Here is a 27,203-nt window from a genome sequence, read left to right on the forward strand (position 1 = left end):
CACGGCCGGCCTGGCAGCGGGCGGCGTTGAGGCGGGCGCGTCTAGACGTCCGTGGGGGCCGCGGATCGGGACCTGCTGTCCGGGCATGAGCTGAGGGCATAACGCCGAGGCCACGAGGTGAGTCCGGGCCGCCAAGTGTCCCTGTTCCTCAGCGCCGGCCCCGCGAGGAGGCCTTGGAAGAGGCTGCCTTCGCGGTACGGCTCCGCAGGCCCCGCCCCGGATCGTCCCGCCGCTGGCCCGGAAATAACAACCCGAGCGCTGACCCCTGGGCTCTGAGCGGCGGCGGCCGGCCGAGAGCTGGGGAGCCGGGGTTCCCGGCGGGACCCCGCCGTTAGCGTCAGTAAGAACAAGCGCGTTTGCTGCCCGGGACTGGAGTTTCTCCGAAATGTGTCTCCCGAGCCCCCAGGGTCCTTGCAGCTGGAAGGGTAGATGTAAAAAAGCTTTTTTTTTTTTTAATTGTGAACTCAGTCTAAGGGAGTGTCGCCATTACAAACGCAGAGGGCTGTGGTAGTGTTTTCTTACACTTCACTGTTCCTCGTAGAGACCCGTGCTGAGCAGTCACCGAAGTCGTCCCATGTGAGACAAACGACCCCACGAGGTAGGAATAATTGTACCCATTGTAGCAACTAGGAGGAGAGCGAGGCTCTGCGCAGGGAAGGACTCGCGTGGCTCGTTCACGGCGTGCGTTCAGTGAATCTCGTGCCCCAGCCCCAGAGCCAGGCAGTGTCCGAAGTGCTGGGGACAGAACCACGAGCAGGACTGGCCAAGCCCTTTTCCGTCCAGGGAGGGCGCGAAGATCAACCCTTAAACGACACCCTGAGTTAACACTGGATGGGAAGAAAAAAGGTGACTGGCAGAGCGCATATCGACAAGCCGCCCCTCTTAGGGGTCGCGAGATCGTGGGACTTAACTGGACTTCTTTTTTCTTAAGATTTATTGATTTAGACATATATTTTAAAGACAGAGTGAGGGGGCCGGCGCCGCGGCTCAATAGGCTAATCCTCCGCCTTGCGGCGCCGGCACACCGGGTTCTAGTCCCGGTCGGGGCACCGGATTCTGTCCCGGTTGCCCCTCTTCCAGGCCAGCTCTCTGCTGTGGCCCGGGAGTGCAGTGGAGGATGGCCCTGCACTCCATGGGAGACCAGGAGAAGCACCTGGCCTGGCCGCAGCGGCTATTGGAGGGTGAACCAACGGCAAAAAGGAAGACCTTTCTCTCTGTCTCTCTCTCTCTGTCCACTCTGTCAAAAAAAAAAGAAAGAAAAAAGAAAAAAAGGCAGAGTGAGGGGAAGAGGGAAAGATGGAGATCTTCCATCCGCCATTTCCGTGCCCGAATGGCCCCAACGCTTGAGACCTGAAGCCAAGAGCCAGGAATCCCATCCAGGTCTCCAGGAGAGTTGCGGGAAGGGGGCCTCTCGGGGCATCGTTGGCTGCCTTCTGCCAGCGCCTTGGCAGGGAGCTGGATGAGAAGCAGAGCAGTCAGACTCCACAGCTCCAGCAAACTGTGGCCCCCAAAACGCCAGGATTGAAATCCAAGTCTCTCTAGCTCCATATCCTGCACGTTTCTGCTAAACCTGGTTCCTGTTGGTGATGCTGAGTAGCTGTTGGTAGTATGATTGCTATTTTTGGACAGAAAAATCAGAAATGCCGGTGATTCAAGGCTCAGTTGGAATTGCCTCTCTGCTCAGCCTAAAGCAGCCCCTCCCCTTGTCAGACCTCCCTGCCTACTGGTGCTCCCACCATTCATCACTAGTTATACTAGTTCTATCTTCCTTCCTTCCTTTTGGTTTGGGTTTGCTGTGATCCCTTTGTAAACAGAAGCGTCCTGAGGACAGGAATCTTGTTCCCTGATCTGACCCCAGTAATCTAGAGAATGCTTAAAAGATAGAAACACACGGTAAATTTTTTTTTTTTTTTTTTTTTTGAGCAAGTGATCAGTAAGAAAGTAGTGGGAAAGGAGAGCAGAAAGAAGATGAACTGTTTCGTTCTTGTTTCCAGTCCTGGGAGTCTCTTTCTTTTTTTTTTTTTTTTTTTTAAGATTTATTTATTTATTTATTTATTTGAAAGAGTCACACAGAGAGAGAGAGAGAGAGGTTTTCCATCTGCTGGTTCACTCCCCAATCAGCCACAACAGCCAGAGCTGCACCGATCAAAACCAGGAGCCTGGAGCTTCTTCCCGGGTCTCCCACGCAGGTGCAGGGGCCCAAGGATTTGGGCCGTCTTCCACTGCTTCCCAGGCCACAGCAGAGAGCTGGATAGGAAGTGGAGCAGCCAGGTCTTGAACCAACACCCATATGGGATGCCGGCGCTTCAGGCCAGGGCATTAACCCACTGTGCCACAGCGCCGGACCCGGGAGTCTCTATTTCTTAAGAGGTAGGAGTAAGAGCTACCAGCTTATCCATTTCTCTTTTTCAGGCCATGGCCCATGACTGAACAGTTCATAGTTGCTTGTCACATGCTGCCAAACAAATTGAAGATGGGAATGGAAGAAAAATCCCTCAAGTGTGGAGGGTAGATAAATGTATTTAGTAAACAATTCCATAGGGACTGCCGTGTCTACTTTGTAGGGTGTGCTGAGATGAGTAAGAGTGTGTGTCAGCTGTTACTAAGATACAGCTCCTGCAGTGCTGACCATTGAGTTACTTCTGGGCATATAAGGACACCTTTTCTCTAGAATGGAGTTCTGAAGTCCGCCAGCTCTCCTGGCCTTTGATCTTTTCTTTCTCTAGCATGTTACATATTTATTAAAACTATATTTCACATGTATTGTTTTTGGTCCCTCAGCAAACTTGTGTCAAAAACATGGGAAAATCTCTTATTTATGTATTTGCCCTATTAGGTATCTCCTGCTCAGCGATTTTACTCCCCACAGGTTCACAGCGGCCAAGTCTGGGCCAGGCTAAACCCAGGAACAGGGAACTCGGGCTGGGTCTCCCACATGGGTGGCAGGGACCCAACTACTCACACCATCACCTGCTTCCCCTCAGGCTGTGCTTAGAAGGAAACTGAAATTGAGAACAGAGCCCAGGCTCATACTCTGGCACTCTGCTATGGAATGCGCTTGCCTAAGCCAGATGTCCACCTCAAATCTGTTATTTAAAGATGAGGAGACTGAAGCTCAGAGACGTGACATCCAGTGGATGGGTTCGGTTCCTGGCTCTGGTTCCTACCTCCTAACCCCACCTTCCCACCGGCACAGTCTTGAGGGGAGAAGTGATAAAGTCAGTAGGTTCCTTCCACCCACCTGAGAGACCTGGATTGCATTCTGGCCCCAGCCAAACCCCAGCCATTGTAGGCATTTGGGGAGTGAACCAGAGCATGGGAGCTTACATGTGTGTGCGTGTTCTTTCTCTGCCCCGTAAATAAAAATATTAAAAATAAAAAGTGTTGAGTTATTTTCATACAAAGAAAATTTTTGGTTCAAAAATGTTTTTCATAATGTAAAATATGTATATATGAAAACAGTGTTGATGGATTTCAGAAATTTTTGGTTCCAAAATAAAGTTGTCATTTTAATTCCATTTCCCATAAATATTTTCCTTTTTTTAAGTTAGATTTTATTTATTTATGTATTTGAAAGGTAGAGTAGCAAAGAAGAAAGGACAACTCTTTCATCCACTGATTCACTCCCCAAAATGGCTGCAACAGTCAGGGCTGGGCCAGGCCAAAACGAGGAGCCAGGAACTCCATCCAGGTGGTAGGGGCTCAGGTACCTGAACCATTGTCTGCTGCTTCCCAGGCACATTAGCAGAGAGATGGTTTGGAAGCAGAGTACCTGGGGCTCAAACTGGCACAGTGATCAGGAATGTGGGTGTTTTGGATGGTGGCTTAACCTGCTGCACCATGACTCCCACCCCTTTCCCTTAACTTTTTCTTTTTTTTAATATTTGTGTATTTGAAAGGCACATTTACAGAGAGAGGGAGATCTTCCATCCACTGGTTCACTCCCCAGTGACCAGGGCTGGGCCAGGCAAAAGCCAGGAGCCAGGAGTTTCATCCAGGTCTCCCACGTGGGACTACCTAAGCCATCTTCCACTGCTTTCCCAGGTGCATTAGCAGGGTTGGAAGTGGAGCAGCCAGGACTTGGAGCTTGAACCAGTGCTCATATGGGATGCCAGCATCACAGGTGGCAGTTTAACCCACCATACCACAACACTGACCCCTCCATTAACTTTGTAATACCCTATATGAGGAAACTGAAACCTAGAAAATTCAGGTAACTCATTAAGCCACACAGCCAGCTTTCAAACGCAGTTCTAGCTCCAAAATCTATATGCAGATTTCCTAGGTGGTTTCTTCTGAGGGAAAAGGTATGTAATGCTACGCTTCCCTACCTGTCCCTTTCAGTGCCGCAAGACTTCCCTGTGGCTTCTGAGGCTTGTTTGGGGTGACAGTTGTTGAACTGGAATACGGACGGTGTAGTGAATGGACACTGGCTCCTGCCCGGGCAGCCTCTGGCTCCAGAGGAGGAGCACTTCAGTTCCTCACGCAGAATCACTCCCCCTCCCCTCAGCGGCAGAGGAGCCATCCCAGGAGAACCGATGCCTGGGCCCTGGTGTGGAAGAACGGAGACCTTTGGAGGCTTGCCCAGGGGGAGGCCCTCCCTGAGCCGACGTGGAGTTGGATTTGAAGTGTCATGTTCACACAGTGTTCTCTCCTACCTGAGTGTGCCTGTTTCCTCTGACATTTCAGAGATTTGATGGAAGCAGAAACCAAAACTCTCCCCCTGGAGAATGCGTCCATCCTCTCAGAGGGCTCCCTGCAGGAAGGCCACCGATTATGGATTGGCAACCTGGACCCCAAAATCACAGAGTAAGTCTAAGTCACCCTAATCCGGTACTCACAGAAGTGCACTGTTTGCCTTGATGACGTTCTGAAGAATTTCCGAGGTGCACTTTGGCCCATTTGTTTAACTTTTAATTTATTTTTTAAGGGGATTTGATGTTGTTCGCCTCTTGTCACTTTTCTTACCCTTGGACTCTGCTCCTGGAAGGACACAGATGCGGTTACTTTTAAACCACATACCTCTTTTTTCCCATTTGCCAAGGATGTTCTCCCATTTCCAGCTGTTTGAATTCTTCTACCTAGTGGCCATAGGGAACTTTTTTGCTAGAATTAACTGTGGGTGTACTTTTGTCCCCTCACATGAAGGAACAAGCAGAAGTAGTCTTTGCACATAGGCAGAGGGTAACAACTTGATTATAATTCATTTTCAGCAGCCCCAGAACATAGAAGAAGAGTGAGAAGAGATCTTAGAGATCGTCTCAGTCCCTTTGTTTTTCACACATTAAGTGATGTGAAGGCCTGCAGTGTGCCAAGTGCCATGCTAAGTAGTTTTCAGACTTTTTTGAATTGGAGGAGCTCTGTTTTAAAGCAAAAGTAATCAGAAGCCATATGTAAAATAAAAGCTCAGAGTTGTCTGATTAAAGGGGGAAAGAAGTACACCCACAGCCTCCTGTCAGTTGTCACCCTTTCTCTGGCAGTCCCTGATGTGACTGTGGGACTTGGGAGTTCCATGGAACACACTTGGAAATCTCTGTTACCACCAGCTGACCTATCCTGCGATAGAGGAAACTGCATGCCCCACGGCAGAAGGGCCTTGCCCAGGGTCCTGACTCCTCAGTCTCCATCACAGCTATTATAGTGGAAAGGAATTTCTTAGTTGAGAGGAAAGAGAGGTTTTTCCTTCTCTCCAGTTGTTTGGTGGAGGAAAGTCGTGCTTGGTGGCAGAGCACTAAAGGGTGAGTAGATTGAGCTGTCTGGGGTCAGTGCTTAAAGCAAGCATGAAGTATTCTATCAGTCCTAAAAGTTACTCCCTTTGAAATAGTGTTAAAAGCAAAGGAGTTTGAGTGTGGGATGAGAGGGAGTATATTTGAGGGTTGGACTTAGGAGAGAGGAAAAGGATATATAAAGTTACAGATCCAGGATCATAACAGAAAGTTTAGTTTCTTAAACCTGCTCAAACTCAAATCAGCTAAATGTAGATTTGTGTCCCTTTAGAAATTATAATGGTATTTAAGATGTGTTGCCCAGATACTATGTTACCTTGGTCACAGGGATGCTGGACTATAGGTTGCATTTAGTGTGTTCGTTTTTTGTGGTTATGGCTTTGAGGATGAATGTGGGAATCTGTCCAACCTCTCAATTAATGTCTGTTCATCAAAGAAGCTTTTTCCATCATCTAAAACCCAAACTATGAGGGGATTCTCCCGAGCTGTTTCCATTCCCACCTTTGCTTGTCCGAATGGAAATCTAAAGTGTGGAAACAGCATTGGTCGTGTTGGCTGCAGCGCTCTGTAATGAGATTACAATTGTGTCCTGGTGCTTGACGGGCAGGTTCACATGGACGTTTGCTACTTCAGTGTGTGTGAGCATTTTCTCCAGTGACAGCATTAGTATCGGGGACACAGGGTCAGAACTTCCCCACCGATATCTCTGCTCTGCTAACCATCAGGCCGCAGACGCCCATCAAGTGCTAACCCGTGCTCAGGGCCTTGCTGACTGGAAGTGCCTGTGCTCCACCTGTGGCTTCCACTTCTGTGTCATCCAAGACACTTGTTCTTTGGATTCCCTACCTTAGAACATTTATATATGTCAAACAAACTATTTTATTAAGGAGAAGTAAATTTTCTTTGAAAAGACATAACCACCAGTCATAGCTTCTGGTGAATATGAAATGTTTAGTATTACCTCATTTAATTTACTTACTGATAGCAGAGAATCCTAACATTTTAATAAGGTAAGTCTCGTCTTGTGGAAGTACATAATTTCTTTCCAGGTTTTTGAAACATCTGAACTTTGGGGTCCTATTCTTCTCAGGGTAGATAATGGTGCTCCTAGATGCATTATTAAAATACAATTTTTTTCAAACATTAAACTGTTACATGATGTAATCCATGTGAACATTTGGTACCTGTCATGTAGTCCAACCTCAGAAAGTATTGTTGAATCCAAATCTCTGAACTTCTAATGATTCTTGACAGTTTGTAGAGCATCCTCCAGTTTTCCCAGTTAAACTTACCCCTACCCACACAGTGCTGCCAGTTCCTGCTCCTTCCCCTCAACCATCCCTGCTTATCCTACTCTTTCCATTTATCCATGCTGTCTACCACCCCTCTTCCTGATTTCTTTTCTGTTTTTTTGAATTCCCTTCCTAGTCCAGTGTTCCCTTACCTCTTGAATTAGAAAACAAATGATAGCACATATTTACCATCATGAATGAGTATGGGAATTAGTAACACAGTAGGGATTAAAAAAAAAAAAAAAAAACTCCACTTTTCCTCTTGGTTTTTCACATTTTGTGATTAATTCAAATCATTCTGTAAATCATTCTGTATGTGCTTTTTAGTTTTTTTTTTTTTTTAAGATTTATTTATTTATTTGAAAGAGTGAGAGAGAAAGAGACAATGAGAGAGAGGTCTTCCATCTGCTGGTTCACTTCCCCAGATGACCCCAACAGCTGGAGCTGGGCCCATCTGGAGCCAGGCGCTTCTCCTGGTCTCCCATGCGGGTGCAGGGCCCAAGCACTTGGGCCATCCTCCACTGCCTTCCCGGGCCATAGCAGAGAGCTGGCCTGGAAGAGGGGCAACCGGGATAGAATCTGGCGCCCCAACTGGGACTAGAACCTGGTGTGCCGGCGCCGCAAGGCAGAGGATTAGCCTGTTAAGCCACGGCGCCGGCCTGCCTATCAGTTTTTAATCCAAGTCCTTCTCACTTTATGCCAAGATGCCCATCAGTTGCCTCTCAACAGAATACGCACTCTTTTTTTTTTTTTTTTTTTTGGCAGGCAGAGTTAGAGAGAAAGGTCTCCCTTTTTCCATTGGTTCATCCCCCAAGTGGCCGCCACGGCTGGCACATTGTGGCCAGCGCACTGCGCCGATCCGAAGCCAGGAGCCAGGTGCTTCCTCCTGGTCTCCCATGCGGTTGCAGGGCCCAAGGACCTGGGCCATCCTCCACTGCACTCCCGGGCCACAGCAGAGAGCTGGACTGGAAGAGGAGCAGCCAGGACAGAATCCGGCACCCCAACCAGGACTAGAACCCCGGGGTGCCGGCACCACAGGTGGAGGATTAGCCTATTGAGCCGTGGCGCCAGCCAGAATATGCACTCCTAACTGGCTGTCTCTTACTCTACTATTTCATATTAAATATAGAAAGACAAATTAATGGCCAGTGCATAAGAAGTATGGGAGAAGACCTAGTCAATAGAACTTTTAAGTAGAAGGAGCATTCTGAGTGGAAGAGAGCTCATAAATAAAAGGATAGACGTAGGAGTAAGAAAGATTGAGACCTTATTGACTTTGAATACCAAATAATAATGAAAATGTGTTTGGATGCATAGAATACTGTTGAATCTTTAAAATGTGTTCAGACAAGTTTGAATTCCATGCCAAAAAGACTCACTGTGAGTGTTTAGCAGAAGACTGGCATTTTGAAATTGATGTGTTAGAAGGGAAATTAGGAGCTGGCACTGTGGTGTAGTAGGTAAAGCTGCTGCCTGCAGTGCTAGCATCCCATATGTGCACCGGTTTGAGTCCTGGCTGTTCCACTTCACATCTAGCTCTCTGTTATGGCCTAGGAAAGCAGTAGGAGATGGCCCAAGTCCTTGGGCCCCGGCACTCGCATGGGAGACCTGGAAGAAGCTTCGTCTCCTGGCTTCAGATAGGGACAGCTCCAGCTCTTGCAGCTATCTGGAAAGTGACCCAGTGGATAGAAGACCTTTCTTTCTTTCTTTCTTTCTTTCTTTCTTTCTTTCTTTCTTTCTTTCTTTCTTTCTTTCTTTCTTTCTATCTCTCTCTCTCTCTCTCTCTCTCTCTCTCCCCCTCCCTGTCTCTCTGCATCTGTCTCTTCCTCTCTGTAATTCTTTCAAATAAATCTTTTTTTAAAAAAGAAGAAGAAGGGAAATTAGACATCAGTGTGTGGCATGAGTTGGAGGGGCAGAGACCAAAGATGAATGTTAGCTAGGCAAGGTTGCCCTGCTATCAGTATCACCTAGTTAGAGACAGTGAACTTAGAGACCAGTAGGTGAGTCTGAGAGGTGAAGAAAGAGACTGACAAGGAGTGGCGAGTTGAAGATGATCCTAAGGTATCTTACCTGAGGAATGTCAAGGACTCCTGTTCCCACTGGCCAGAGGGGTATCTGGGAAGGGCCATCCATATGCCATAGAGAGGAGGTTGGTTTGTGTATGTTAAATAAACTTAAAAGCAGTGGTGAGCCATTCAGACTTCGAGGGATGAACTAGATAAACTAGAATGTGAGAGAGAATAAATGGATGAACATGTGAGAACCAAAGAAACCCCTGTTTCTGTCTCAGGCCATTCTTTATTTTTCCTTCACTGGCCATGCTTTTCTTCATGCCTTGATTTGTATGAAAAACTCCTTAATGCTTGCTTACTTAAATTTGAAACACAATAAAATCATTTAATAAGGGCCATAGCATAGAACATAGACTTGCCTCATAATAATTTCTTTTTTTTTTTTAATTAAATATTTATTTATTTGAAAGGCAGAGTTAGAGAGAGAGAGAGGTCTTCAATCCACTGGTTCACTCCCCAAATGGCCACAACAGCCGGAGCAGGGCCAATCCAGAGCCAGGAGCTTGGAGCTTCTTCCAGGTCTCCCACAGAGGTACAGGGGCCCAAGCACTTAGGCCATCTTCTACTATTTTCCCAGGCCACAGCACAGAGCTGGATCAGAAATGGAGCAGCCAGGACTCAAACCGTTGCCCATATGGGATGCCAGTACTGCAGGCAGCAGCTTTACCAGCTACATCACAGCACCGCCCCTCATAATAACTTCTAGGGTCAGCATTCTGGCATAGTAGGTTAAGCCTCCACCTACAGTGCTGTCATCCCATGTGGGTGCTAGTTCAGGTCCCGCCTGCTCTACTTCCAGTCCACCCCCTGGGAAAGCAATGGAAGATGGCCCAAGTCCTTGGGACCCTGTACCCACGTGGGAGACCTACAAGAAACTCCGGCCAATGTGGCCATTTGGGAAGTAAACCAGTGGATGGAAGACCTTTCTCTCTGTCTCTCCCTCTCTCTGTAACTTTACCTCTCAAGTACATAAATAAAACCTTTAAAAAACAAAACAAAAAATAATAATTTCTATATTCTTATAAATGAAATTTTCTCTAAAACAAGTTTTATGCTAAAAATGCTATCAGATGTCATTTCATTGGCTTCCCATTGCTTACAACATTCTCCATAACCTGTCTTGCGGGTACTGTTCAACCTTATCTTGTGTCGTCTACCCAACTCTCTTGCATCGGATCACACTGTTTTCTGCCTTTATATCTGCGCATGTGGTAATCACGCATACCGACAGCTTCCTCTCCCTTATCACAGCTTTCACGAAGTTTCCCTTCGTCATCAGCTTCCCTGCACGGTCGGTCCTCCTTCATCTGTGTACTTACACACATAGCTTTGTGTCCAAGTATCACTCTGCTGGATAGTGGATTTCCTGTCTTCTCCCTTTTAACCAGAAGGTGAGGTCCCTGGTGGCAGGAAGCTAGGCTTATTCATTTGGATCGTCCAAGTGCCTTCTTGGTTCTTGACACATCCTGAGTGTCTGTTTTAACACCATGTGGAGTAAGTACTCGGGTGCCATGAGGCAGAAAGGCTCTTCACAGAAAACACTGGTGACGGTGCAGGAATGTGTGCAGAGCTGGTGGACCAGTTCTGCAGCCCCTGCGGCTGCAGGGCGCACGTTTCATCAAGTGGAGCGAGCCTGATGAGCGTAGTGAGCGCTCCATTCTCGAGCAGCAGATAAAAGTGCTTGCAGATGTGAGAGCAAGATCCTCCAGGCTTTTTTCACTATCAGAGCTTGCAGTCCCCATCTCCAGGAAGCAAAATAGTAAACATTTCATTCCTTTTGTTTCGGTGTTGCAATAATTTTACAGAATTATCAAACAAGAAAAGAAATCCTGGAGAAGTTGAAAGACACAGACCTAAGCAGATGTTCCTGGAATCTTAAGGTCGCACTTCTCGCACAGAATGTGTTTGTTAGCTTGACAAAGAATAATCTGACAGCGGGTTTTTTTTTTTTCCGAGTAAATTAAAATTCATTTCTTAGGAAATGCCAATCGCGTTACCTTCCTGCTATTAAGCAGAATGAAGCTAATGAAAAGATGACCAGCCCACAGTAGCCCTTAGATTGTTTCATTTTTTTAAAATGGCTCTGACCTCTCATTCTGTGACAACTAGTATGGTTTTACTTTGAATGAGTATAGTAGTGGAAGGTGCAGCTGTGAATTAAAGACCCTGGGGGAGACTCTGGCTCATCTGGCTGTGTCTGAAAGGCTCACTCTTGCTGTAAGCCTATTCAGAAAATCAAGTAAAACCAGAAATGTGCACTTCAGCTGTCTTCCTTTCCCCTGAAGAGTCAGCTCCTGTATTCCCCCAGCCACCGAGGTCTCCTGGTGGGAGTTGGGAATTTAGAAAGTAAGAGAATTGCAGTTTTCCTTTTTGTGACAGGTCCGAAGACCAGATAAATATCCACAGTGTGCCTTGGGATGCCTGCATCCTTCCACTGCTAGACCTGCAGTATGTCTTCCTTCTCTCCTTTGTCAGAGGCCTGATCCAAAATAATGCAGTTGCTTGTTGGTGTGCTTTAGTATCCAATTTAGTGTAGCTTATGATTCATTTCATATCTTCCTGCCTCCCAAAGGAGATTCTTACTCAAGAATGAAATACTGATGGGTCTCTCCCTGAAAACAGTGTGAATATAAATGTGTCCATAAGGACAACCTCACTGACTCCCTGTGGGGTAGAATTCCCAGTAATAACAGATTTAGCATGTGGGCTGATACCTTTTTAGTATCACAGGCACCGCATTGTTTAGAGAAAGCCTTGACTCCAGTTGAATAGCTCAGAGAATGCCAGGAGGAAGGCCAAAGGAAAAGGAAACGGGAGAGCTGTTGGTTTGTCTCACCCTTACATCAGATGACAGGAAGTCGGAATTGAGATTGGCCACAGCAACCTGTTCAGGCCACATCTGTTTGAATAATGTGAAAGCTCTGTAGAAACCAAGTTTTGGAGTAAGGAATCCAAGAAGAGGATGAGGGGAAGAGTGGCCACTGGTAGCCTGGAGTGAACATCCTGCCAAGAGTAAATTTCTTCTTGACCATCTAACGTACTTACTGGACCTTACCGCAGAGAATAAGTGGTGTTAAGGCCACTGAGGTTGGTTAATTACCCATAGCTGAATGATTGATGGGGCTGGCCAGGTTCCCTTGCCCTCTCAGAGACCATTCTCAGTCATGTTGTGTGGTTCCAGCATTGTCCTGATGTTTAGGCACATTAGGGATTGAAACTGTTACGCTCTTACGGAAGTGCCACCAGCCATGGTTTGGTTTTTGGCAGAGTTTCATAGAAATGCAATTTGGGTCTAATGATTAACTATGAAATCTAATAGGGAGGTCTTCCAGAACTGTTGTTGATTTGTGTGAATGTATATGTTTGTTACTTTGTTTATTTTTGAGATAGGATATGCTTTGGCTTTTCAGTGTGGGTGTATGTTTTTGAGGGAGTTATAGTTATTCACAAGTGCTATGTCATTGCCAAGAAATTAAAAATAAATAAATCGACACTATTTTTGAGCTTTTCTCCAAAAGAAAAACAAATGGTGCTTGTGGGCCAGACAGCTGTTTGTTAGGAGTGGTTTTTTTGTTTGGCATTTTTGTGTTGGACAGACACATAGCCATGACAATTCTAGTTCCCATTCCAAATAGAGGCAAACAACTCTGTTTGCCAAATAAACTCACACAGCAGTTTGAAGGACGGCAGGGGTGAGAGATTTCGCCCCTGGGGTACATTGTCTCCTGCTTTTATCTCACACTTCAGGCTGAACGCCCAGCAAAGTGGCCAGAGGATACTCAGGAGTTCTTCTTCCCCTGCAGGTACCATCTCCTCAAGCTCCTCCAGAGGTTCGGCAAGGTGAAGCAGTTTGACTTCCTCTTCCACAAGTCGGGTGCTTTGGAGGGACAGCCTCGAGGGTACTGTTTTGTCAACTTTGAAACTAAGCAGGTAATTGAGCTGCTCACCCTTTCACAGTACCTCCCAAACTCTGTCGCCATTGTCTGTGCATCTCGTGACTACTAGAATAACAATTCCTTGAAAGCAGGGGCCGTGTTTGATGCATCTCTGTGTGCCTTGCACTGAGTCCTGAAAGAGATACTCAGTAAACAGATGAATTAGTGAACAGCTTCCAGAATCCATGCTCCTGAGGCTCAGGGTCTAAGGCAGCTGATCTACTTTTCTGACCCAGTGGTTTGGGATGCCCACATTGAGCCCATGGACATCCCCTCCCCGCCGCCCCCTATTCTGTTTTGTCTGTCTCTTTAGTGGCTGGCCAACAAAGCCTCCTTTGAGTAGTTTTGCCCTGTGGTACAGAAATTCCATCTGTGGTAAGCCACCCACAAACTCTTTTATTTTGATTTCTTAAAAATGCACCCCCCTTCCCAATGTCTCAGAACAAATGCATACAAATTTTAATACACGTAGAGGAGGGGAGTGTGCAGCTCCAACTGTGCTGCATGCATGTGCTGCACTTGAGTCCTTGGGGTAGAAAGGCCTTGATAAAAACATCAAGTTTGGGTGTTATTAAGTACAAAGATGATGCTAGTACTCTCTGTAACTTTGTCATACGTAAGAATATTTCTCGTTTTATTAATAATTTACATGGATGATTTTTATATTATAAAAGTATTAATGTGCTTATTATAATAGATGAAAATACGGATAGCCAAAAGAGAAAATTTAAATCACTTAGCCCAGTACCAGGAAATAACCACTTAATATTTAGTGACAAATCTTTCCAATCTCTTTTTCTTTCTTTACAGTCACACACACAAACATCAAGATAACAATCTGCATGATAATGTGATTTCATTTATGTGTGTGTGTGAACAGGCATACACTCACCAAAAAAAGTGACCTGTATCTGAAATTTGTGTATTTTAGTATCTGTGGCATAGACTGCAGTTAAAAGCTAATCAATACCATTGTTGATGATTGTATGATTTTCATTATATGAAGATATGAGTAGTTATTTACCTAATCTCCAGTTGTCAGCTATTTAAGTGGTTCTCAGGGAATCCCTGGTGTAAATGTTACTCAGTGAGTATCATGTAGCTTTAACTAGGTGTATGTTTACTACATTTGTGGAAATGGAATGGCATCATCAAAGGCCATGCATATTTTTTCTTAATACGACTGCCATATTGCCCTAAGAAATGATGTATCAGTATATTCTAAAACTGCATGAGAGTGTCATTTGACTTCACTTTTTTTATTTCCTCTAATTTTTGCAAATATGATAGGCAGTAAGTCATATTTTGTTACACTAGTTGTCCAAGTTTTCTTGAGGCAAGTAAAAATGCCCTGTATGATTGACATTTGAAAGTACTTTTCTCTTCCTTAATGATAGAGTGTGATAAAGATTCATATGGGCAACTAAAATCAGTGGTCATGTTGAGGATAGATGTTGGCTTTAAAAGACTAGGCTACTGGCCGATATTGTGGTGCAGTGAATTAAGCTACTACATGCAGTGCCAACATCCCATATTAGAGCACTGGTTCACAGAGTCCTAGCTGCTCCACTTCTGATCTAGTTCCCTGCTGCAATACCTGGGAAAGCAGCAGAATACGGTCTGAGTGCTTGGGCCCCTGCCACCATGTGGGAGACCTAAGTGGAGATCCAGGCTCCAGCCCAGCTGTTGCAGGCATTTGAGGGAGTGAACCAGAGAATGAAAGACCAAAAGATGGCCCTCAATTTTCATCTAAAAATGGGAATTAAAATTATATACTTCCCTTACCTCATAGGAAGTTGGGAGAATTGATGAGGAAGGTATTATGAAAATTGAGGTTGTATTTAATACTATCATTGAATATGTGAACTTTGAAGCAACATAGAGGGATAGAAAATTATATTTTAAAATACTTAACCCTGCTGGCACTTTATTATTGCTGATAGCTCAGAATTAAAGAGTGCCATGTAAGTTCTCATTCACCAAATGAAACTTAGAAGAAGAAGAAAACATCTGTTTTCTGTCACTCTTTGTGTGCTACAGTGTGGGCAAGGATGGCCAGTGACCATCCAATGCCTAACACAGAGGGCATACCTAATAAATACTTGTTGAATATCCTGGTGGTGGAGGAACGAGAGAATCACTGGTTGGTAAGACCAGACTGGAATGCCCACTAGTATTACACTCAGTCTCTGACAGTCTGTCCCTGCCCTCTGGGACTTCCTGTTCCTCTTCAGTTCCTTAGGGCTGCATCACTCCCACTAAATAAATGCAGGTGATGCTTGGCTAAATGCCTCATGGATAGGAGCCGGTGCTGTGGCGTAGTGGGTAAAGCCACCGCCTGCGGTGCCAGCATCCCATATGGGCACTGGTTCAAGATCCGGCTACTCCACTTCTGATCCAGCTCTCTGCTATGGCCTGGGAAAGCAGTAGAAGATGGCCCAAATCCTTGGGATCCTGCACCCACGTGGGAGACCTGGAAGAAGCTCCAGGCTCCTGGCTTCGGATCAGCGCAGCTCTGGCTATTGTGGCCAATTTGGGAGTAAACCAGCAGATGGAAGACCTCTCTCACTCTCTCTGCCTCTGCTTCTCTTTCTATGTAACTCTGACTTTCAAGTAAATAAATAAATCTTTAAAAAAAAATAAATAAATGCCTCCTGGATATAAATGGAGCAGAGAAGATTTGTTAGGATGGGAAAGTACAGCCGTGTTTCCTGGGAATGACCTTAAGTGTCTATTGTGGGAATGACCTAAAAGTGACTATTAGCCAGCTTCAGGAATTCCTTTTAACCTCGTTGCTTCTATATTTGATGGGGAAAGGGCCAGAGAACTTTTGGCTCTGAAAACCAGGTGCACAGCTTGACTCACACAAATACCTTACAGTCCCTTTGACTCACTCCTGCTTTTTCCGGCCTGGTTTCCTTCACTCCCCTGTCCCTTGAAGCCTTCGTGTTTGTCACTTTGGATCCAGGGAGTAAGCCTGAGTGGGAGCATAGTTACTTGACGGAAGAGGTGCTACCCTCAGTTAAAAGTGAACAGAAAGGAGTCACCTACTCAGAGGTGTCCCCTTAGCTAACATCTGTCAGGTGCTCACTGTATGCTGCATGCCTCGCTCGCACCACTTGAGTGTTTACAGCCGACAGCAAGGAACTCATAGTAGAATCCATGTTTCCAGGTGACGAGCCCAGAGACATTCAGTGACACGCCGGACATCGTGCTGCCAGCAACAGAGCCAAGATTCAAAGCATTGTCTGACTGAACTTAAAAAACTCAGATCCTTTTTGTAATTCTGCCTTTGCCAGTTATTTTCCAAAAGTAATTTTGGTAGAAACTCAGCCATCAAGTCTAGTGTAAGCACTGTAAGAACAAATAAAACTAGTTAGGTATTTGTGTTTCTGACTAACCTTCATCCCTTTCCTGGACAGGAGGCGGAGCAAGCCATCCAGTGTCTCAATGGCAAGCTGGCTCTGTCTAAGAAGCTGGTGGTGCGATGGGCACACGCGCAGGTAAAGGTACGTCTCAGAAGCCACAGAGGTGAGGTCAGGTCTCATCCCGAGTGGATCTACGAGAGACACTTGTCCACGGCCCGTGTGCAGCCCAGCCCCTTCACCTCGGTCTCCTACTCACATTTACCGTGTGTGTTGCCAGATTTTTTTTTTGGTCTTAAAAAGCACCTCAGGAGGGATTAAGTTCCGTCGTTGTTTTTCTTCTCGTGCCCACAGATCCTGTTTCTGATTGATTTTTCCATGTGGCTGGTGTGTATACCCAGACTTCTTTTTTTTTTTTTTCTTTCTTTCTTTGGTGGGAGTGGTTCTTTGGAGGCAAAATGTATTTATTTTTAAAATTAGTTGCTTTAGGCATTATTAGACTCTTCCCAGCCTCTCAGCCTGTGGAGGGTTTGAATCTGTTTATTCTAAATGCTGGAGAAATGGGCAGTTTGTAGGAGTGTTTAAAACACTGGCATATCCTTACAGCAGAGATGTTATTAATAACATGAGAGTTATTAGGGTGTGTGTGTGTGTGTGTGTGACTTTGTGGTGTCTCTATAGTCTGCAAGCCCTGAGAAGTGGCAAACTACTCTGTTCGTCCTGTAGTTGGTCTCTTAGGAGAATGCACTAGGAAAACTGCAGCTGTCTAAAAAATGTAGCAGTGAATGGCCTTCTGTTGGCAGCTGGCACAGAGAAGGTGGAGTGAGGGGTGCGCACCAGAGCAGAACCAGGAGTTGACGCTCCTGCTCCTGCAGTGGGGTCTTGACAGGCCTGTCTGCCAGAAAGATTTGTGACAGAGGTAGAGCTTCAGTCTTCAGCTGTATGAGTGTGGTTTTTGACCAAAGATGCTCTACCCCTACCCAACATAAAAAACAAAGATCAGACGCTTTGGGTTCCTGTGAGTAGTTCAGGTAATCACAGAGCCTTCTCAGTTTCCAGGACATATCGCCATAAAATTCGAAACAACAAGGAGAGTTACCAAATGCTTTTTTTTTTACTCAAGAGAAAATCAAGTCTCATCTGTTAAACTGGCTGTCATTTTCTCATTCTGCATCTCATTGAAAAGGCACACAAGAGAAATCATCCTTCATTCCTGCCTTTCATTTGAAAATGTCTATGCCTTGTGGTTCTCTGCTCCTATAAATCTTTTTGACCACAGGTTCCTGATTACTTTTTAATATTATATTTATATAAGAAGTAGGTAATTTTCTAACTTCAAATTAAACCAATCCTTTCCTTTAGAATGTTTGCTGTATCAGCAATTACAAGTCCTTACTACCTGTCTTCTCCACTCAGGCCTCTTAAGAGTTGACTGTTAAACTTGTGCTTCGCAAAATCTAGCAGGATTTTAAAGTATTTTGAATCAAAATAAATTGTGTAAGAGGCAGTATGTTAAAATAAGGATGTTCAAGGGGGCCCTTGCTGTGTACTGTCTGTGAATCCAAAAGCTGAAATTCTTTCCCTGCCAAATAAGGTGGACTAATGGTTAGATGGAAACTTCTTCTCAACTTCTAAACTTACAGCTTTTGGCCAGAACCATGGGGATTTTTGCATTAATTCTAGGCCTAAAGCAGTCCTAGAGTTTTCTGAAAACAAGCTGATGATGTACTGGTGGGATTGGAGTTTCTGAATCCACGCACTACAATAAAGGGCTGGTTTCTGGAGATGCAGTAATTTCTGTTTTTCTCCCTTTCAGAGATACGATCATAACAAGAATGATAAGATCCTTCCAATTAGTCTTGAGCCATCCTCAAGCACTGAGCCCACTCAGTCCAACCTAAGGTAAGGAACTACTGTCAGGCACAGTGTTCACGCACTGAAGCTGTTTCTCATTCCACACCTTCATGCATACTGCAGCAGATCTTCAGGCTAGGTGTAGAGTAGATTCTACTAACGGGACCTGTTGAGAGAGATGTTCAGTTAACCTCCAGAATGTATACATTCCCTCTGCTTCCAACTGCCCCCTCAGATTGTGTATTCCCGCTTGGAGATTCATTCACTCACAAAGGGACAGATTTAGCTGCCACACACTGAGCCTCATGCTTGGCAAACACAGTCCTTTCTCTAAAAACAAGCATTTTAATAAGGCCTTGGGTCCCTTTGGCATTTGTATACATTAATTCCTCCCCAGTCATAAGTTCCCTTATACAAAATTTAGTTTGCAGACATTTAATTCTATGCACCATTGCAGGAACTATAATAGTTTTGGTTCTAGTTTCTATGAATTGTCAGTTATTTCTTTGGAGTTAATTCAAAACAGGAGAACTAAGGGTTGGATAGAAAAGGGTGAAGCTATGTGGGATGGTTGAGCAGAAGTTGATTTTTAATCTATTTATTTATTTTTAGATTGTAGCCTAGGGAGAAATGTTAACAATAACAGTAACAATAGCAAGGATTTATTGAGCTTACTATGAAGCAAGCACTGTAGTAAGCACTCTGCATACAATGTGTCATTTAATTATCCTTGAAAATCATTTTACATAGGAGGAAGCTGCCGTTTAGTGAGGTGAAATAACTTAGCAGAGATGATGCGGGAGCAAATAGCAGAGTCAGAATTCAAAGTCAGACAGGCTTCAAAATTCAGCCTTTTAGTTACCACTTGAAAGAAGCTGTAGGCTGTAAAAATAGGCCTGCCGCCCTGAAGCCTGGTCTGGGGTGGGGGTGAAGGCTGGTGGAGGAGCATCAGCGATAGAGAAAGATCAGAAGTCATATTCGAGCCAGGAAAGTGATGCCCACGTGGACAGAAGGCCAGATGAAGAAGAAAATACCTTCCTTGTATGTTATCTGCACCAACCAAAGAGACTTCCCAGCACCTCATTAAATTGTGGCAGAGAGGTAGCCCTGAAAAACTTTCACAAGTGATAAATTGAAATTAATCTTATGTTTAAGTTTCATGTCATGGTATTTCTTAATTTTTTATGGTCACAGACTGGTCTCTATGGAGGTTTCCCTAAATCAACTCCCAGTGGGAAAGGATGACCGTATTTATGCACAGTGGCCTTCACATTACAGTGAACACGTGTTCAGTTTCTCAGGATCAGTATTTGCCAGTTGTTTACTGGATAGCCTAGTGTTTTCCATCTATTTTTCAGTTTAGAGAATGTCAGCGTATGTCTTTTTTATCAACTTCTATTTTTAATTAGAGACAGTTGTCTCCCTGTGACTCATACAGAATAAATGATTGGCTGTTCCGTTAATGAAAGAGGTCCCAGAATCTACCTCACTAATACCTCCGTATTGTTCTTATTGTAACTTGGTTTTTTTAATTTCTTGCCCGTGTAAGTTTATGGATGTGTGTAGCAGATGCGTACCTTCCAGGGATCTCTGAAAGACTGTATACACTCTTTCCAACTTTTCCTCACTGACTATAGACCATCCACAGCACCAAGGATACAAAATAATAGGATCCCGATGGCAAAAAACACTGCCTGAGTGCTTTGCGTTCTGGTCTGGGGAAAGCAGTGGCCTTGATCAGAAGCAAACCCCTCACAACTTTTCCCCCTTGCTGTGAGACAGAGCTGGTCGGCTCCCACCCTGATGGAGAGGAAATAGTAAGGGCTTTGCAGTAGGCAAACGGGCTGAAGCTCAGCTGTGCAGTTGGTTACCTGAAAGAATCTTGGGCATATCATTGTCTCTGCTATAAAATAAGGATACCGGTTCTTGTGGGGATCTTGCAAGGCTTAGAAACATCATAAGTAAAACGCTAGGCACAGTGTCCCGGTTCATTGTGATTCCACACATCCGTCTGTAAAAAGAGCCTGTAGAGGCCGGCGCCGTGGCTCACTAGGCTAATCCTCCGCCTTGCGGCGCCGGCACACCGGGTTCTAGTCCCAGTCGGGGCACCGGATTCTGTCCCGGCTGCCCCTCTTCCAGGCCAGCTCTCTGCTGTGGCCAGGGAGTGCAGTGGAGGATGGCCCAAGTGCTTGGGTCCTGCACCCCATGGGAGACCAGGATAAGCCCCTGGCTCCTGCCATTGGATCAGCGCGGTGCGCCAGCCGCAGCGCGCCAACCGCGGCGGCCATTGGAGGGTGAACCAACGGCAAAAGGAAGACCTTTCTCTCTGTCTCTCTCTCTCACTGTCCACTCTGCCTGTCAAAAAAAAAAAAAAAAAAAAAAAAAGAGCCTGTGGGGTTGCCAGCATGTTGTCCGTTATTCAGTGACTGAGAAGGTGTTCTGGTGTACCGGTGAGCAGCATGGGCTGTAGAGGCAGTTGCATCCAGCTCTCAGCTCTGTCATTTACCAGCTGTTCAACACTGAGCAAGTTCATCTTGCTGTGCCTTCGTTTGTTCATCTGCCAAATAAGGACTATAACCTACTTACTAGTGTCATTTTGAATTGAACAAGAATTTTTTTTTTTTAAGATTTATTTATTTATCTGAAAGGCAGAGTTACAGAGAGGCAGAAGCAGAGAGAGAGAAAGAGAAGTCTTCCATCCACTAGTTCACTCCCCAAATGGCCACCATGACCGGAGCTGGCTGATCCGATGCCAGGAGTTTCTTCCAGGTCTCCCACACAGGTGCAGGGGCCTAAGAACCAGGGCCATCTCCTACTGCTTTCCCAGGCCATAGCAGAAACCTGGATCGGAAGTGGAGCAGCCGGTACTCAAACCAATGCCCATATGGGATGCCAGCAGTGCAGGCAGCAGCTTTACCCGCTAGGCCACAGTGCCGGCCCCAAGAATTATTTTTGAGTGCTCTCTGTGAAGCACTAAGGTGCTGAAGGGTGTCTGTCTGAAGATTAGATGTGAATACACAGGAAGTACTCCTGGCAGTATCTGGACTTAAAACAGTAGATGGTTCAGACTTGGATCTCTCTCTTAAAATGAGAGCTCTGGTTATTTATTTATTATTTATTTTTAGTCTTCTAAATCAGAGGTTTAAATGTTCATTATTTAATATCTTGTTGCCATTCTGATCCGGGTAAGAGGAAGAAGATGAAACGCACAGACATTTTCTGAATGTACCTTGCTCCTCTCTGATCCTCTCTTACCCTTTTTCCAGTGTCACTGCAAAGATAAAAGCCATTGAGGCAAAGCTGAAAATGATGGCAGAAAATCCCGATGCAGAGTACCCAGCAGCGCCTGTCTATTCCTACTTTAAACCACCAGATAAAAAAAGGACTACTCCTTATTCTAGAACAGCCTGGAAATCTCGAAGATGATGATTGTGAATTACCATAGCAGCGCAAGCGAATTGGTCTCTACACCTGAAGTCCTCTGCCTTTGTACCTTGTAGATGTAATTGGTACTGTCTGACAGAGCACAGTCACATGTTAGTTTGGTAGCATAACATTTTTGGATGTTCTTATGGATGTGTCGTCCTTGAAGTATGTGTGGAATTGAGCATCATCCAGAATAAATAGGATTGTCTCCAAAACTTGTGATTTGAACACTGGGATGCTCTAGTTGGCTGATCTGTTTGGATTTGTGACTCCAGAAACCATATAGTGTGCCAGAGAAAAAGGCAAGCACACAAAATGTTATTATTCAAACCAGGAAACTAAATTTATTTATGTCCATCAAAAAAAAAAATGAGCATTTTTCTGTGCTCTCATGTCTTCACAACATAAAGAAAAAGTAAAAAATGGTGGGAAATGGTAGATTTTAAATCATGTTCTGAACTGTTGTTGCAGAATTTACTATGAAAATCCCTCCAATTGGACTAAAAAAAGAGAACGTTCTTGGCAAAAGGGAGATGATTCTTTGAGCAAACATTGTAGTGATCTGTTTAAAAATTATGCTTGTTGTTTCAAAATCCCAATTAGGAAAACATGGTGTATATCTTAAAATTGTTCGCATCAACAAAATTGTAGAATCAAATTTAGCATTTTATACCACAGTGGAAGTTCTGTTTAGAAATCTAACTCTTATTCTGTAGTAATCATTTTTAAATATAAATAATACCGCCTTCTATGATACAAGTATTATTAACGTGGGATTTATAAAAATGCACTTACTGCATGAGATTGTTTCATAGCATGAGACTGTTGTGTTTGAAATTGTATCATGGTCAGTCTAAATAGCAGAACAAAATTTCTCTGAAAACATAAACGTTGCTATAGGTCACTATCAAATACATTATTTTCTAATAATTGTGTAGGGTCCGAGTAGAGGAGAGCAAATGATCCTGTCTGTGTAGGATGAGGAAGGCCATGCCCTGAGCCCTGGAAGTCGGTGGAGCAGCCACTCTGGCACCAGGATTGTAATGAGAATGACTCCTCGTTCATAGGACATACTTTCCCCTCGATATTTTTGCCACTTTGAACATCCTACATACAGCAGTATATGGAGAGAATTATGCCAACAGATTTGGGGCATGGTTTCTTGAGCACAGTTGTAGTCTTTTTGACGCCAGGTTTGGCAAACTTTGGCCAGGACCATTGCTCCTTTACCAGGGAATCCCTCTGTTACTCCGGGAACCATTCAGGTGATCACAGACTGTTTATCACTCTGATTCCTTGCGCGAGGAAGCTTTTGTTAGAGGAACTTAAGCATCGTGAGGTTTCAGGATTCACCGAACTGGTGTAGAGAAATTCTTACCACTTTTCCCAAGGTTAATCTTTTTAGATATCTTTAGATATAAAATACTTTCTGCATTTATTAACTGTGTTTATCTATGATGCAAGTATCTCCTTCCTTTTGGAGGATGGTTCAGGGAGGTAGGAGTACTATCTCCCATTTTTCTGGTGACTCCTTGGAGTACGGAACTCACCATTTTATCCTTAAGTCCTCAAAGGGTTTTAGTGGAGTAGAACTTAATGCAAAATAGTCTTCTATTTTTAATAGGAACTTAGAAAATACTTACCTTAGAAGTATATAGAGTTTTTCCTTTAGAAACCAGAGTTATTTATTTGTATTTAAAGCAATGTTTATTATTTGTACCGATTTCTTATCCCTCTGTGTGAATAAATGCAAGACGGCGTCTGTGGTTCTCTCTTCTCTCGTCCTTTTCTGGAGTAAAGGCTGCACCTCTGTGGAAGGCGTGGATCACGAAGGGCTCGGGCCGGTGTGTCCAGGTGGGGCCCTGCTTCCAAGGGCCGTCTCTGCACAGGGCTGCAGCCGGAGGGTCGGCCTCTGGCAGCTCCCCCCCATGTGCCTGCCCTCCTGTTGCTAGAGGAGAGAGAAAGAGACCAGCTGTTCCAGCCCCAAAGGGAACTGCTTGAAAAGGAGTAGGTCGTGGAAGTTCCTGCGAGTATCATATGGTGTTCAGTCTCTGGAAACAGGGGTTTCAAAAGAATAAATAGATCACAAATTGCCAAGAGGATGAAAGGTTTGCAAGATACAAGTGGTAACCTGGTCAACCCTGTTAGATTATCTGTATGCTAAGTAGAATTCTTCTTTGTTTAACTGTTTTGCTAATATGTCACAGTTTTATACAAGAGTATCGAACTGAGGAAATAGGAATGAACTGTCTTAATCTTGGCTGTTGCATCAAATGCCACATGCGTCCTTAACCAGTAGATTTTCCGGAATTGGCAACTCAGTGTCTGGGAAGAGGATACAGCAAAGGTTTTCAAAGCATGTCAGAAATAAACATGCCAGACAGTGCTGTGGCGCAGTGGGCTGAGCCCCCACTGAGGCGCCGAATCCCATATGGGCGCTGGTTCAAGTCCCGGCTGCTCCTCTTCTTATCCAGCTCTCTGCTATGGCCTGGGAGAGCAGAAGATGGCCCAAATGTTTGGGCCCCTGCACCCTTGTGGGAGACCCGGAAGAAGCTCTGGGTTTCTGGATTCGGATCTGCTCAGCTCCGGCTGTTGAGGCTATTTGGGGAGTGAACCAGCAGATGGAAGACCTTTCTCTCTCTCCTCTGTCTGTGACTATCCCAAATAAAATCTTTTAAAGAAATATTTTTAAAAAAAACTTGTGAAACCAAGTATTCTACAGCCCTGTCCCTTATCTATGTCAGGTATGCACAATACATTTCCAAATAAATAGATGTGGGAATTTTATTCTTGCTTGATAAATAGTAAACATTTCCTATGTGTAATCATGATGTTCCTCAAATATAATTTGATGCCAACATATTTATCCTTGATTTCTCTTTATTCCTCCTCCTGTCTGGTCCTTCAAATCCTATGATTTCTGCCTTCAAAATACATCTTACATCCAACCACTTCTCTCCACCTCCAGCGCTACTGCCATCGTCTCTTGCCTGGACCCTTGCAGTACCCCCACTGAAGAGCTGTTCAATAGTTTCCTACCCATTAGCCAAATAATTAAATAATTTAAAAAATTATTTGAAAGGTGGAGTTACAGAGAAATCTGCCACCCAGTGGTTCACTCCACATCAGCTAGAGCTGGGCCAGGCTGAAACCAGGAGCTTCATCGGGGTCTGCCATATGGGTGTAGGGGCCAAAGCCCTTGGGCCATCTTTTGCTGCTTTCCCAGGTGCGTTGACCAGGAGCTGCATTGGAAGTGGAACAGCTGGAACTCGTGCCCTTTTGGGATGCTGGTGTTACAGGTGATGGCTTAACCCACTGTGCCACTACACTGGCCCCTCTGAAGTGATCCTTTTAAAATTCTTTTAAAATATTCTCCTCTCAGTGGCTTTCTGTCACACAATAAAATCCAGAGACTTAAAAGTTCTTAGATTGCCTGTGGACTCTATAGCCTGCCGTTTTCCCTTCGCTTACTGTGCTCCATCTACCCTGGCCTCCCCCCTGTCCCTCAAGGCCTGTTCATGGGCTCTCCTCCTACAAAGCCCACACACTCTCTCCTTTTTTGTTTTTTTTTTTTTAATTTTATTTGAAAAGCAGAGTGATAGAGCATCCATCTGCCAGTTTATTTGCCAAATGCCTGCAATAGCCAGGCCTAGGTCAGGTTGAAGCCAGGAACTCTTTAATCTTAGAGTCTCACACAAGTTTTGGAGCCATCCTCCACTGCCTCCCAGGCACATTAACAGGAAGCTGGACTGGAAGGAAGGAGTAGCCAGACCTGGAACTGGCACTCTGATTCGGGATGCAGGCATCTGAGGCAGTGCCTTAACCTGCTGGCACCTCAGTGCTCACTGCCCCCTTCCTTACTTGATGCATGGCTCTGCTCAAATGTGTAGTGATGAAAAGGCCTCACCTGGCCTCCCATTGGAAATCACAGCATTGCTGTCCTCCAACCCCTTGCTTTTCTTCATTTTGTCAATAGCACTTACCACTACTTAACATTCTATGTAAATTCATTTCATCTCTTTAAGTTCTGTGTCAGAAGGAACTCTCAGTGCTGTATCCCCAACACTTAAAACAATGTCTGGTATCTAATACATGCTCACTAAGTGTTCGCTAAATGAAATATAGAATCCTGGTATTAGGGGCCCACACTGTGGCATAGTAGGTTAATCCTCCACCTGCCACGCCAGCATTTCACATGGGCATCAGTTTGATTCCCAGCTGCGCCACTTCTGATCCAGTTCCTTCAGTTCCTTGGTGATGGCCTGGGAAAACAGTGGAAGATGGCCCAAGTGCTTGGGCCACTGCACCCACATGGAAGACCTGGAAGAAGCTCCTGGCTCCTGGCTTCCAATCAGCCCAGCTCCAGCCATTGTAGCCATTTGGGGAGTGAACCAGCAGATGGAAGACTTCTCTGTCTCACAAATAAATAAATCTTAAAAAAAAAAAAAAAATCCTGGTATTAGAGCCAAAGAAAAGAATAAGCCTCCTCTTTGTCCAGATAGAAGAATTGGAACCTAGGGAGACAAAATGACTTGGCCAGAATCATATAGTTAATGAGGTCTATAGGGCAAACATTTAATCCCATGTATGTTCTTCAGCACACTGGCCATGCCACCTCTTTTTGTATAACCCACAAGCAAACTAACCATGGTTTTTATATTTTTAAATGGTTCAGGAAAAAAGGCAAAAGAAAAATGCTATTTTGTGGAGCCTGTGTTATGCAGTGGGCTAAACTGCTGCCTACTATGCCAGTATCTCAGGTGAGCATCAGTTTGAGTCCCAGCTGCTCCACTTCTGATCCAGTTCCCTGCTAATGTGCCTGAGAAAGCAACTGAATATGGCCCAAGTGCTTGGGTCTCTGCCACCCACCTGGGAAACCTGGATAGAGCCCTGGCAGCTGACGCCATTTGAGGAGTGAACCAGTGGATGGAAGATTTCTCTCTCTCTCTCTCTCTCTCTCTCTCTCTCTCTCTCTCTCATTCAAATAAATAAATCTTTTTAAAAAAAATGCTAGTTTGTGACACAAAATGGCCTGAAATTCACATTTGATTGTCTCTGAGATAAGTTTATTACCACACAGGCCCATGCATTTCCCTGTCAGTGGCTGTTTTCTCACTTTAATAACAGTTGACCAATTGCCCACAAAACTGTATAGCCCACAAAGCTTTAACTATCTACTTTAAGATTGCCAATTCCTGCTCTCAATGATATTGCATTAATGGCAATGTCTTTATAAACCTTTGCGGTTTGAAAAGTTCGGGTGTTTCTGCAGGGAATGAAAGAGTGGCTCTGAGCCCCTAGACGTCTTTGGGGACAGGGGACTGGCTATCCAGGCCCGTGGGATCATGATGCAAGCTGGCAGGTGAGACAAATGCGGGCTGCAACCCCTCGTGGTCCCTCTAGGGCTCTGACATCAGGTGTGCCAGAGCCAAGCCCTACCCCCAGCTGGGAGAGCAGGTTGGTTGGGACCCCTTCTTCAGTTCACGTGACAAAAACCATACCCCAGTTACCTTGGCAGAAAGCGTATTGGCTC

At 44.9% G+C, this 27,203-nt stretch overlaps 1 protein-coding gene across 4 annotated transcripts; it reads left to right on the plus strand.

Annotated features, from left to right (window-relative positions):
• Positions 1-11: 11 nt before the first annotated feature.
• RBM18 (RNA binding motif protein 18) lies at positions 12-23,436 on the plus strand. Of its 4 annotated transcripts, XM_062207625.1 has the most exons (7): positions 12-117; positions 542-598; positions 4,690-4,809; positions 12,894-13,020; positions 16,448-16,534; positions 18,207-18,292; positions 21,511-23,436. In XM_062207625.1, exons 3-7 carry the CDS (start codon positions 4,697-4,699, stop codon positions 21,668-21,670), a joined length of 573 nt encoding a protein of 190 aa, XP_062063609.1. In that variant the 5' UTR covers positions 12-117; positions 542-598; positions 4,690-4,696; the 3' UTR covers positions 21,671-23,436. The 4 variants fall into 4 exon arrangements, with proteins under 4 accessions (XP_062063609.1, XP_062063607.1, XP_062063608.1 ...); XM_062207623.1 differs by lacking the exon at positions 542-598; XM_062207624.1 differs by lacking the exon at positions 12-117 and having other exon boundaries at positions 265-598.
• The last annotated feature ends 3,767 nt before the right edge of the window (positions 23,437-27,203 follow it).

The sequence above is a fragment of the Lepus europaeus genome, chromosome 12 (assembly GCF_033115175.1).
Source record: "Lepus europaeus isolate LE1 chromosome 12, mLepTim1.pri, whole genome shotgun sequence".
NCBI lineage: Eukaryota > Metazoa > Chordata > Mammalia > Lagomorpha > Leporidae > Lepus > Lepus europaeus.

What these genes read in the sequence shown, in the direction of transcription:
- RBM18 (XM_062207625.1), top strand. Translation starts at nt 4,697, where the DNA reads ATGGAAGCAGAAACCAAAACTCTCCCCCTGGAGAATGCGTCCATCCTC. An exon ending in CTGGACCCCAAAATCACAGA is followed by an intron (nt 4,810 to 12,893) that starts GTAAGTCTAAGT and finishes CTTCCCCTGCAG; the next exon opens with GTACCATCTCCTCAAGCTCC. An exon ending in GGGCACACGCGCAGGTAAAG is followed by an intron (nt 16,535 to 18,206) that starts GTACGTCTCAGA and finishes TCTCCCTTTCAG; the next exon opens with AGATACGATCATAACAAGAA.